Consider the following 13764-nt stretch of genomic DNA (forward strand, 5'->3'; position numbering starts at 1 on the left):
ATGTAAAATCTAATTACCCAAATCATGCTTCCTGGACTTTTTTTTTTTTTAGGACAATTACAATTTTAAATAACTTGTGATGTTTTCTTTGCAAGTTATCTTGTACCGTTTCAGACCATGAGTTGTGAATTTTAGTTTGGAAAATACAGTCATCATACATAAACTTGGAATAAAGAAAAAGCTTACAGAATAACCACAATTTCTTGGCTCTTGTCCTTATCATTTTTGGAACATGCAATTTTAAAAAATCATTAGTCCCTGTAATATCCTCTGGAGAAAAGGAAGAATTTTATCCAGTGACAGAACCAACAGAGCAGCAAATACCTAGAAAGACAGCCTGAGCTACTGTGGCCATGTGGGGCCAAGCATTGATGTCACATTACCTTGACTTGTGTTGGACTTGTACTTAAATCAGAAAGAATGGACTTGTTGAGGGATTGAGAGCATTGATCCCTCCATTTTCTGGGCTTTGCTGTCCAAAGGCAGCTTCTACAGGATGACTTTAAAAGTAGGGGGAAAGGTCTTTTCCCTCTTTCATTTGTTTTCTTCAGAGCAGCAATAGAATTATGAAAGGTGACAGGGTACATCCCATATAAATACTTTTCAGTGTGGCATATCTGTCATCCCCACTACATTGAGGAGGACGTGAGAAATGTTTGAGGTCAGTGTATTGTCTTGCCTCATCACTCTCCTTTGAATATGCCACTGTGGCTTGTGCCCCTTTGACTTCTGAGGTCTGCTGCCACAGGCAAGAGACTCTTGATTGGTTGGGAGTAGGTGTCCCTCACTCCTGCTTAAGTATCTGCACATCAGGGAAGTCACTTGTCCTTTTGAGTCATTTCTTCTGACAAGGATGGGCCATAACTCCTTACTGATACTTGGCTTATTAACCCTTTCCAGTCACTTCCTCTTTGAGGAAAATCACTTGACCTCTTCACAGGAGAAAACCTAACCTATAGCACCATTTGAAGATCCAGCTTAGAATTTAATTGATCTCTACAGCTTTAGGCAGTACTTAGGTATGAGGCGATCGTGGGGATTTGGAAGTGTCATGTGAGGGGGAGCAGATAACTAAACCCTGTAAACTTTCTACTTGTAGTAACTTTGGTCCCTCCAAAACTGTCTTGCCTGAGATAGTACTTAGCGCCCTACGAAGAATTATGACCTGAGCCTTTTGGTGGGAAGTATCCAGAGTATGGGGGCTACTGAGGGAAGTAGTATCCAGAAGCTGCATAGAAAGTTAGCTGACTTACTTGCTGTTCTTATAAAGAGGAGGTGATCAGTTCTACTTAATTCACTGTACTTTTTAGACTTTTTCTGTAATCGATTATTGATAAAAGCGATTTAATTTTTTTCAGTATTGCCTGTCGGGGCACCCGACCTTACCGTGCAATGTGCTCAAATTCAAATCAACTACAATTATGTTGGACTGCGGACTGGACATGACTTCCACTCTCAACTTCCTTCCTTTGCCACTTGTTCAGAGGTATGTGCTGCTGCATCGGGGACAAAATGAGCTTTAGTTTGCTGAAAAATAGTACCAATTAGCATAAAGATTACCAGTACCTTGTGCGTTGTCCTTAGTTTACTTTGTTCCCTTAAAAAGGTTCTTCATCAGAATTACTTCCTTTGGCTGGGTTGATGGAAAGTGTTGTATTGATTTATTGATTGACTTCTTTATTATAACTTCTTCTGAGCGTCTGTAAAGTGTTCCTGCAACTGCTCCGTGCAGGTGAGGTCATGTATATTTCATCTTTCTTGCTAATTCATATAAGAGCTGATAAATGGTCAACTGATGAGCCCAAGAATTGAATTTTAGAATCATTTAACTGCCTTTGCAGGGACTTGACATCATAGAGCCTGACATTTCTTTTTGATAGCTATCTATGTGTTATTTTCATAATAGTCGGCCTTAGATATCATAGAATCATGTATGAAGCCAAAGTCCTTGTCTTAAAGCAGATAGATTACTCAAAGCTATAGTCACCACTGTTTACTCTTAACTATGACTCTAAGAATTTGGTCTCCCAGCTTCTGCTCATTGAAAACAGCAATTTATAAGAGAGGTGGGTAACTTGCAGAAACAAATTATATTCCCAGTAACAAAAAGTGATACCATATAAGAGAGACAGAAAAGCTGTCTAAAGCAGATTTAAGAGCTTAAAAGCATAGCAACCTGGGGAAGCCATCTAATATATCTCATTCATTCCTGAAGACATCACTGTGTGCAATGATTATTCATAATGATAATCTAGAAAAAGTGTAATTTAAACTCAACCTTTGATTTTTTTTTCCTAGATAAGGGATACAATAAGGTGAAGGGGACAGAATTCAGAGATAATTCCAGATTACATTTTATGCAAAGCTGATAAAATTCAGTTATAATCACATCCAACACTTAGAAATACATTTATTATCCACAGATACTATCTTTCTATCTATCTATCTATCTATCTATTTACAATTGCTTCAGAAACTGTAGCTATCACATATATTTCTGTAAAAAATGACTGACAGATTATTTCTTATTAAAATAGCCTGAGGGGCGCCTGGGTCTGCCTTCAGCTCAGGGCGTGATCCCGGCGTTCCAGGATCGAGCCCCACATCAGGCTCCTCCGCTGTGAGCCTGCTTCTTCCTCTCCCACTCCCCCTGCTTGTGTTCCCTCTCTCGCTGGCTGTCTCTGTCTCTGTCAAATAAATAAATAAAATCTTTTAAAAAAAAATAGCCTGAATTATTGTCTGTTTCCCCCCAAAGATTACAATGTTCATTTATTTAGTGTTTATTAAGAATCAGCACTGTGCCGGACCAGGGGATACAGACATGAATAAGACAACTTTTCTTTCCTCATGGAGCTTATATTCTCTTGGGGAGAAAGTATTCCACAGTCGAAGATTTCATTATACTTGTGTTAAGAGAACAAGTACATACTTGTGATAACTACTAAAAAAATTATGTATAAGATATTATGAGAGTTTCCAAAAGGGGGCCTACGCGCTCTGCAAAGTCATGAGTTATTTTGCTGCTGCAGTCCTGAACTGGGCACAAAATTCTAGCTGCGTATTTTCCCTTTCCTGTTCATTCTTGTCTTTACCTAATTCTGTGTTCTCACAGCCCTGACTCAGCATTGGAATCCACTTCCACTTTCTTCCCCTTATCACTGTTCTTTCAGAGGGAGGTTATGCCAGTGTGATAATTGGCAGCCCATATATAGTTCTTTACAAAAAGTATTTTCTGTTGCTCAGGCCAGAAACCTTGGAGATATTCTTGGCTAAAATAGTACCCCCAGTCCCTTCCTAACCCGTCATCCTGCTTTATTTTTCTTCATGGCACTTACCATTACATTATATATACATATATGTAGTGTATATATTATCTGTCTTCCCCACTAAAAGTTTTTTAAGGGCAGGGATTTTTTTTTGTTCTCCACTGAATCCCCAGTGCCTAGTTTTTGGCATGTAGTAGCTACTCAGTGAAGATTTATCGTATGAATGAATCCTTTTATCTTCTCCGGATTCCAACCCTTCTTGAAGAGTGATTTCGCTGTTAATTGTAATCTTTCCTTTATCTTGAAGCTTTCCATCTTGATTCAGTCCTTCCCATTTAATTATGCTCAGTTGCTTCTTTTTTGTTTGTTTTGTTTTGTTTTTTAAAATTTTTATTTTGTTATATTAGTCACCATACAGTACATCCCATTTTTGATGTAATGTTCCATGATTCATTATTTGCATATAGCACCCAGTGCACCATGCAACATGTGCCCTCCTTAATACCCATCACCTGCCTATCCCAATCCCCCACCCCCTCCCCTCTGAAGCTCTCAGTTTGTTTCCCAGAGTCCACAGTCTCCTAACTTAATATTTCTAAAAAATTTTTAGCCTTCTCTCGGCTCCACTTCCCTCTTCAGCATTACTAACTCCTCTCCAACCTATGCTTTGCCCATTACCACCTACCGGAACAGCACTCACTAGAGTCACAAATGACTTCCATGTCACTAGATGCATGTTTGTCAGTCCTCATCCCACTTGCCATTTGGCAGAACTGTCCTCCATGATCATGCATTCCCGGTTTTCCTCTTTTCTGACTCTTCCTCTTCTATCTACTTTGGAGATTCATCTTTCTCTAATGACAGTCACATATCAGAATTCTTCAATATCCAGTGCTTGGCCATCAGAGTCTCCACCGAGGGAATTTCCTAGGTGCTCAGGGCCTGGATAATCTTCTAAAAACAATAACCTACAAATATGTAACTTTAGTTAATAATTCTCTTCTGAGTTCCAGACTCATATACCCAAAATGCTTACTGAGTTTCTTTCTCTCCTTGGATGTGGCTTTGAAGGCACTTCAAAACTCAGCATGTCCCAAACTGAATCCATGAGTAGACTTCGTTCAGAGGAGGAGAGAAAAGCCTCCCAGACCTGGTTTTCCTCCACAGTACCCTATCTTAGTGACTGGCATGCTGATATGAAAGCCAGAAAACTGGGAGTTAACTTAGATATGCCACTCTTTCTCATTGCCCATATCCAGTCTTTCATGAAGCCTTGTTTTTTTACCTTCTCAAACACTCTAGAATCCAGTCACTTCTCTTTAGTCCTGCTGTAGGCGTGACCATCTTTACAGGCATTACTCTCAAGGCCTCCTAGTCAGGTTCTACAGTTCTGATCTTGCCCTCATCTGAATCCAAAGCCATTTTTGTGTAACTTTTATTTTGAAATCATTTCAGACTTACAGAAAAGTTGCAAGAATAGTACAAACAACTCCCCATTACCCTTGTTAATATTTTATCACATGTACTTTATCATTTGCTCTTGATACATATGCATACAGTTTTTTCTGACCCATTTGAAAGATAGGATGCTCCTTTACCACTTAAATATTTGAGGGCCTATTTTCTAAGAAAAAGGAAATTATTTTACATAACCACAGTACAATAATCAGAATCAGTGAATCAACATAACTCACACTGACGCTATGCTAGTATCTAAGCTGTATACCTTTTTCATATTTCCTAAGTTACACCAATTCATATTTCACTATAATGCTTTTTATAGCAAAAAAGAATAGCAGTACTGGTCCAGGATCCAGTTCAGATCACACATTGCGTTTAGTTGTCCTGTCTTTAGTCTCCACTAATCTGGAAGAGTTTCTCAGTCTGTCTTTATGTCTTATGTCTTGTCATTAGTCCAAAGGAGTATGGACTAATTATTTTATTATAACGTCTTTCATTTTGGGTTGTCTGATGTCGCCTTATGTTTAGGTTGGGGTTATTTTGATAGGAATACCACACAAATAGTGGTATATATTATCAGAATGCACATGATGTCCATTTTCTTCAGAATCATCTTTTAGAAATATACATCTAATATTGTCTCTCACGTGTTTAAAACCTTTCAGTGGTTTTCATTGCTCTTAGGATAAATACCAAGTTCATCTTGGTATATTATGATTTATGCCTACCCCTCTAGTATCCTACTTTTTTTTTAAGATTTTATTTATTCATTTGACAGAGAGAGAGCCAGCAAGAGAGGGAACACAAGCAGGGGAAGTGGAAGAGGAAGAAGCAGGCTTCCCACCGAGCAGGGAGCCCGATGCGGGCTCAATCCCAGAACACTGGGATCATGACCTGAGCCAAAGGCAGACTCTTAACGACCGAGCCACCCAGGCGCCCCATAGTATCTCACTTTTTATTTCCTTTCAGTTTTAAAGAAATATCTCCTTCCTAGGACAGTCACACAAATTTTTCCTTCAGCCATAAAGGCTCTTTTCCCCCTCCCCTATACCTCCTTCCCTTAGCCTACTTAGCAGAGCCTTTATGCCTCCAGTTTCTATATGGGAAGGACATAGAGATAGTGTTCTGGTTGGATGAGGGGGTGAGTGTAAGTGGGCCTCTTTTTGAATCTTCATTTGAATAACCTTTTATGTAAGATGTCCATGCCAAAAGCTGGTCAGAATGATTGGAGGAAAGTATGGGCCTTGGAGCTCTCTTTCTCTGTTCCCTCCAAACCCTGCCCTTTGGCTCAGTTCCCCCTTTAATCTAGAACTGTCCAGATCTCACCTCAATCATCACAGACCCAGAGAAGTCTTTTGATGCTGCCTTGACCAGTCCCTCTTTAGGGAACTTCGTATTAAGTCTTAGTCAAAGACTAAGTCAACATTTTTAGTATCTTGTATTCTTTTTGTGTGATTACTCAGGAGGACAGGTATGTTTTGTTCATGGTCACATCACCAGTACCTGCATGCCTGACACAAAAATAAAGATTCATTACTGAATGCGTGGAAGTGAACGCCTCATTCTCCTACAGTACTATTACCACATGTTGAGGCTGTTCCCTCTTTATGGAAACACCTCCTCCACCCTCACCTCCTAACTCCTATTCCCAGTTCTCCCACAACACCCCCATGCTGTCAAAGGTGCCCTTTTTGTGTGAACCCATAACACCTCTGCTTACCCCATCACAGCTTTTGTTTTATTCTAATTGCTTTTTACCATTTCCCTGTACTGAAGTGCACACTCCTGAAACTCAAGGATTATTTTATGTACTGTCTATCCTTGCACTTTGTATACTTTGTTCAGAGTAAGCTTTTATAAATATTTTTTGAATGAATAAATGTAGTCATGCCTCTTACATTCTTTTCTGATTATAAAAGTAATACATTTCAAAGTAGGAAGTTGGAAAAATGAAAAGTAAAAGGAGAAAATGAGTTGCATATCATGTTCGTTCTACCTTTCGTTATTTTTTTAGGCAATAGATTACTTTTAAATGCCTTAAGTTATTTATTTACTTATGGGAATATTTTACCTATATTTAAAAAAAATAAATATGTGAAGGGGACTAAGGGGTATAGACTTCCAGTTATAAAGTAAATAAGTACAGAAATGAAAAGTACAGCATAAGGAATGTAGTCATTAATATTGTAATGTATGGTGACATCTGGTGACTACAGTTATCGTGGTGACATTTAGTAATGTATAGAATTATCAAATCTATATGTTGTATACCTAAATCTAATATAACGCTGTATGTCAGCTATACTTCAGAAATGTAAAATAAATAGCAGATCTTGTATGCATGTGTTTTTTCTTGATTATAACATTCTTAATGGCATTTTTTTCTAAGAAATTATTGTTAAATAGGAGATGGGAAAATGTTTCATCTATAACCCTAATTTTTCTAGTATCTTCACCTCCCATATTTTATTAAAGTAGATTTCTGTGGAGACTTCTGTCTCCTTATTTTAAAAAATTTACCGAGTCAGGGGCGCCTGGGTGGTGTAGTCAGCTGAGTGTCCAACTCTTGGTTTCGGCTCAAGTCATGATCTCAGGGTTGTAAGATCAAGCCCTGCGTCAGCTGCACACTGGGTGTGGAGCCTGCTTAAGATTCTCTTTCTCCCTCCACCCCCCACGTGCATGTGCGTGCTCGCTCACTCTCTCTCAAAAAAAGAAAAAAATGTACACAAATTCTGTAATCATTAAGAGCAATGTAATAAATCCCTCCCCCCTTTGGTAGTTTAAAGTATACTGACTCTGTGATTTAGTCATTGAGTGAAACTCAGTAACCAAATATTTTTATCTCTGTAGTCAGCATCCTTTTGCCATTTGGTGACACATTTCTGTGGCACTTCATCTTTGGCACTATTGTTATAACATGGTCATTGCTCTTTGAGCTATCAGGCCCATCTACAGGCAATTTCTCAAATCCAGAATAACTACGTGTGTTTTATAGAAGGCTTTGATGTTATTTAAAAAGTGTTTAACAGGAGTTAAAACGACAGTATCTGAGGGGCTCCTGGCTGGTTCAGCTGGAGGAGCACGTGACTCTTGATCTCAGGGTTGTAAGTTCAAGCCCCATGTTGACTGTAGAGATTACTTAAAAATAAAATCTTTAAAAAAAAAAGACAAACCTACAGCATCTGAAAATTTTACTTTTTAAAAAATTATTGTCTGATAAGCAGTGTACCATTCTAATCATTTGTTGTAGACAGCTAAGTGAATCAGTCATCCGTAATTTGAAGGCTGATGTGTGTGTGTGTGATGGGAACCGACAGAATACGTGTCCTGTGACCCAGGTCTCTTTATAAAGGAAGTGGATATTTACAGCCTTCCTTTAGAGAGTTAGTGTGCATGAAATGAGAACAGTATTCATATTGTTTTGTCATTATACTTTCATTTGAGTGCTTAGTTTTTAATCTGATCTAACAGTAAATATATTTTTCAACAAGTCTAGAAGTGAAGACATACATGTAACTATGAAATGAGATGGGAATTAAACAGCTAATGATAGAATATTTTTCTAAGAGATTAGAGCAGAAAGCTCCCAGAGTTTAAGAAACAAGCTTATCAGGTATAATTTATACAAACCAAATTTATTCTGCTACTAGTAATTTTCATTCCCAAGTATGAAATCCAAAATTTTCACTTTTTGATAAATAAAAGCAAACTGTAAGCAGAGAATAGAGGCAAGGGGCATATGGGACTTCATTATCCTTACATTCTTAAAACTTTTCTGTAAGTTTGGAATTATGTCAATTAAAAGTTATCCCCCAAATTCTTATTTTTTTCTAAAATGAATGTATATTTTACTCAAGATTGGAAAATATTCACAATATTTATGTTTCTATTTGACTTTCATACCCTTCCACCTAACTACAAAGTCTAAACTTGATAAAACTATTTTGGCAAGAGGATTAGGGACTGTATACTAATTCGATTTCTAATATAGTCTTTTAGTCCCATGCCATTACTTTGCCTTTAATTTTTACTTTACAGGCTAATTTTGGGCTGAAGTGCTAACATCCTCTTGCCATCCAACTTGTACTTCTGATACGCTTTTCTTCACGTTAACACCTTGGTCATTAGGTTTTTCTTTTTATCAGCATTTTTCCCCTAAGTTATTTGCATTTTCAGCCCTCAGCATAATTCTTCTAGTCAACTAATAGCATACACTCAAATCCTGAGATTACCAGAAGTGAATGATTTCTGAATCTAGACTTTTTTCGTGTAACATATACATAAAATTAGCCTCATCTTCTAGAAATTTTTCACCTACATGTGCTGTCATTTTTTAATACTTAGGAAAACTAGGTTCATTTTCCAGAATTGGAAACCCAAGCCACAGGTGAGAGGTGACTAATCTATTTATAAGCAGTGAAGCCAGAACGTGGACTTGACTGGAATTCAGGAATTTTTATTTGCAGTGAATTCAGGCTGATAGGCAGCTAAGTGTTCTTGTCAGAGCACCTGACCCCGCTGAGGCTGTTTTCTCATCCACAATATGATGATCCCATTCAGCCCTCCCTTCAGGCTTGTTGTCAAGCACAAGCAAGGTGAAGTCAGGGGCAGTCACGGGAAAACTGTAAAATGTTCTAGTGTCTCATCTTTCTTTTTTCTCTTTATTATTCTGCATAGGAGTCTTTTAATTTTCCCAATTTAGCACTAAACTACTTGGCTTTTTAATGTTCCGTTGCCACATAATTCTTAAGCTTGTTACAACATAATTCTTAAGCTTGTTACAACATGGTTATTTTTCATCTTTTCGTTAGTATTTTGGGTGGACATTGCTGCCAGTAATGTTTTTAACTTTATGGAAACAATAGAGTCACCATGAAATCACTGAGGACTATAATCTATTTAGGATAATTTAATCTTTTGTTTTGCAGTCCCAGGCTATCTAATCTTCCTGGCTGGTCCCTAAAGGATGGAAATGCTTTCTTGGACAAGGTAATAATAACTGAGGCATATCTACACCCAGTGGAAAGCCATCTTGTCATACGAGAGCCACCGTATAGTAATGTGATGGATGTGCTCATTTTTTTCCTTGTGTATTCTCTGAAAAATCCCAGGATCCATGTAGGGTCTTCAGTAGTTGGTGATTATTTTTAAGAGCCTTTTAGGGAATCTCAGTGTTCAGATTCAGGTCCAATTTGCTCGTGTGTAAAAAGCTAAGAACTTCTGCTGCAAATACATTTTATCACCACAGAAAGAAAACTATTATTTTTAGAATTGCGATGAGAGTTTCAAAGGTAATGCCTATAGAGAGTTCCATCCAGTTCGTTCTATTTTCAGGCTGTACTGACTCCATGACTGGAAGGAGTAAAACTTTTTTTAAAAACAACTTTAAAATCCTCAAGTGTGGATTCTGTGAGCAGTTAAGTAAGGTAGGGCTTTGAGAAAAGTTTGGTTCTTACTCTTTGAGTGAGGGGAGGCCCTGGAAGGAGTGTCATTGTCTGATCCGATCACTCTGGTGGCCATGTGGAGAACAGACTGCGAAGCCAGTGTTTAACTTCCCAGGCAATGTGTTCTTTGGGGAGTGGGAGGGAAAACACGTTCTTGGGTAAATTTAAATAGAGGGGCTTCTAAACTATGAACTTTCATCTTATTCCAGCCTTTCTTGGTAGCTTAGAATGGACAGCCTTAGATAGGTCATGAAAAAGGAGCACAGTTCTAGGAATCTAGGATTTGGGGTTCTACTATGACTTTAATCACTGACTAGGCCTATAGTAAATGACTTAAATAATTTTTTTCTTTGAGGCTGTTCAATTTTTGACAGTAGATATCTCCACAGTAATTCCTTCTTCAGATCAGTTTTTTGGCAGTTAATTTATAAATGAGAGACCAAAGGTACAAAAAATGTTAAAACTATCATCTAGTTACATTTTCTACTAAAAAGATCAGAAGGAAGGTTAAAAACTGTAAAGCTCATCCATTCCATTCTTAGTCCTCTAAATCATCCTTTCTCTCTCAAATTTCACAATTGAAAGACTAAAGAAATTTAAAGATCCTTAAAAAGAATCATCTGCAAAGGCACCTCCTTCTTCTAATAGGTATTGTTAAATAAAGAGATGCTCTTTTTACAGAATTAATTTCTGTAACTGCACCCCAACCTCCAATGCAGGCCAAATGCATAATGTGATGCCAGATTTCCCTCCTAGCTAACTGTAAAATTATGTGACATTCAGGAACCTGTGCACTTGATTTCAGCCTAACTCTCCTTTTGGCTGTAAATCATTGTTCCCTGAGAAAGGCTCAGAAGCATCCCATTACCAGTGCATTGTGAGCGAAAATGACTTGCATGTGTATGTGGGAGCATTTCATTAGAAGGGAGTGGTGAATAAAATACAGGGACACTGTAAGTGTGTAGAATGGCAAATATGCTTCTCCAGACCAGGAAGGATGAGAGCCTCAGAGGAGACTTTGTCATGCGAGGTGGACATGCCCTGATGTGTAGCATTATGGGGAAGAAGATTACATAGCCAATTTAAGACCAGGCAGGACTTTGAAATTTCCCATGATTTGTCTTTAATCATATTTAGCCTTGTCCTAAGGGAATTGGGAGTCTTCTCTCATTAAACATAATTGCTTATTTGTTTTTTGCTAGCAGGTACATTGTAATTAGGAACTGTTTTCAGTCCGTTTTTGGCTCAGTCTTTCACCGTTTAAATGGTAGTCCTATAAGGAGAGGAACCAGTTTATTACAGTGGAAGGCAGGGGAGGAAGTCTTCTGTCAAGGTTCTGATATGAGACTTGTAAAATTCAAAAGGAAAATCACACATGGTTAATTTCAGATAAAGATTGAGAGTAAAACCATTCAGACTCTAAAATATAAAGACACATATATATGAATATATAGTAATACATGTTCAGTGATTAATGAAAACATGATGGAACAAAATTCTAATAGTATTTTTCTTTTTCTGGAAAGAGCAAACTATCAACCAAACACTGACTTTTACTAGTTTCCTTATAAAATCATAGAAAACTTTAACCTTGATGAACCAAAAAAATCGTCCACAGATTTTGTAAAGTATGAGTGAGGGAAGACAGCAACTCTAGTGGCCTTCTGGAAACATTGTGGCAGCCCCTGTTGGTGGCCCTCTCCTGCTTCTTCTCTGTGTTGCTGTGTCATAATTTCAACTTCCAATACCTGTATGAGTCTGCCAGAGAGTTTTTTCCCTAAAGCTACACTAAATGTAGGAGTGCCATGTAAATATCCTGGGACCCCCCTTGCCCCGGGGATGGTGACTCCAAGGTGTATGTTTTACACCCTTTCTTAGAGTTTCCCATGGGAATAAGTCCCAGCTGCCCACAGTGGTGTGTGGCTCAGTAAAATATCCATGGTCAGCCCCCTTCCTTTCCCTTTATCACTTGCCCATCCTCCTGTTCTTTTTTCAGCACTTCCCTGTTAGCTCGTACCCACCGTTTTCTTGAGGTCTGTTGGTGAGGAATCCAAACTAAGGCATATTGAATATGGTAGGTCATAAGCAGAGTGGGAAGTTGTAGTATATTCTCTTTCTGTATATTTTCTTTTGAATGAATACATTTGGTTTACAGCCCCAAATAAATTGTATGCTCCGCAAGGACAAAGATTATGTTCACAGAGGTGAGGGTGATGGTGGTTGTTTAATCCCTACCCTCTACTCTTCATCTCCCTCCTTGTTTGTCCCTTGCCCCTCAACCCTTGGTAGGAGGAGAAAGAGGCTCTAAATCAGTTGTCTAGGGCCAGGACTCCTAAGCTAATTGCATTAGCAAAATCACTAAGGTGCTTGGCCTCATCCCCAGATTTCTATCCCTTGGGTCTTAGATGGGACCCAGGAATCTTTACTTCCATCAGTGTTCCCAAATTATTCTGATATTGCTGGTATGAGCTACGTAACTATTACTTGGAAAGCACTGTATCATGAGTTAGAAAGCAGCATATGTCCACACATGCCTTGAAGAGTTATCAAGAAATGTACATTCAAATTCTGAGTTAGCCACCAACCAGCATTTTTTATGCTGAATAGGACACTTAGCCTCCCTGAACCTAAACAGGAAAACAGTTCACCTGAATAACCTTCCGGCTGCCCTCCAACTCTCTGGAGGTCTGTGATTGTTCACGGAGAGTTTGGTTTGGGGATAGTTTCTTTGGTGCTGTGTCTGTTGGATATCTCTTCCAGAATTTTTTCCTTTTTGTTCCTTTTAGGAGCTAAAAGAGTGCTCAGGTCATGTGTTTGTGGATTCTGTGCCTGAATTCTGCCTGCCAGAGGTAAGATGAAAGTGATTCTTACTGTAGAAACAAAGCATATCTCTCAAAATGAAGTCAAGAAATAATTTTAAGGGGCTTATTAGCTTTCTGTTTTCAAATTGAAATGAATGTGTTATTCCAGGCACAATATTATGCAGCTAAAATACAATCATTTAGGAACTCTTTATATTATCTGTAAGAAATTTAACTCTCCTTTTTGTATTCCTTGCTCTTTCTGTAATCCCCACTGACACTTTGTAGCAGGGCGTAGTTTTGAGCAAGATACAGAAATAACTCAAGTCTTTCAGTTTTGTAATTATATGCCTGTGTCTTAGATTAGCCATACTTTTTGTAGTCTTGCTTACAGTGGGTGATTGGGAATTGCTGTTATTCAGCCAGTACAGTAAACTGTAGAAATTCTTGCTGACTTGAAATATATCAAATATTGCTTGAAATTCAGATTCTGAATTGAGCCATGGATACCTATTGCTTACATATTATTATCACAGAGAGACTTGTTATAAGAGTTTGGGGCCAGTTTTATCATTTTAAAGGAAATGAAGATCAGTTTCCATTCATTTTAAAGGCAGCTAATCTCAGCTGACAGTCCTAATCTCTAGAGCGGCATAGATGGCATTCTCAACAGACAGATAAAATAGAGGGAGGCCAATAGCTAGTCCCAGGTTCCTGAGGAAATCAATGAGAGAAGCTACCATCCTGTTCTTTCCGTGCACCCAGTGAATTACGGTGCCTATACGAGATACT

At 38.3% G+C, this 13764-nt stretch overlaps 1 protein-coding gene across 1 annotated transcript in view; it reads left to right on the top strand.

Moving 5' to 3' along the window:
* INTS9 (integrator complex subunit 9) overlaps nucleotides 1-13764 on the top strand; it is a 103458-nt gene that overhangs the window by 31043 nt on the left and 58651 nt on the right. Inside the window, exons 2-4 of the mRNA XM_008705088.2 lie at nucleotides 1359-1486; nucleotides 9656-9716; nucleotides 12958-13020. Coding sequence (XP_008703310.2) covers nucleotides 1359-1486; nucleotides 9656-9716; nucleotides 12958-13020 — 252 coding nt within the window. The remainder of the gene's footprint in view (nucleotides 1-1358; nucleotides 1487-9655; nucleotides 9717-12957; nucleotides 13021-13764) is intronic.

This window comes from Ursus maritimus, unplaced genomic scaffold (genome assembly GCF_017311325.1).
Source record: "Ursus maritimus isolate PB19 unplaced genomic scaffold, ASM1731132v1 scaffold_11, whole genome shotgun sequence".
In the NCBI taxonomy this organism is placed as follows: Eukaryota; Metazoa; Chordata; class Mammalia; order Carnivora; family Ursidae; genus Ursus; species Ursus maritimus.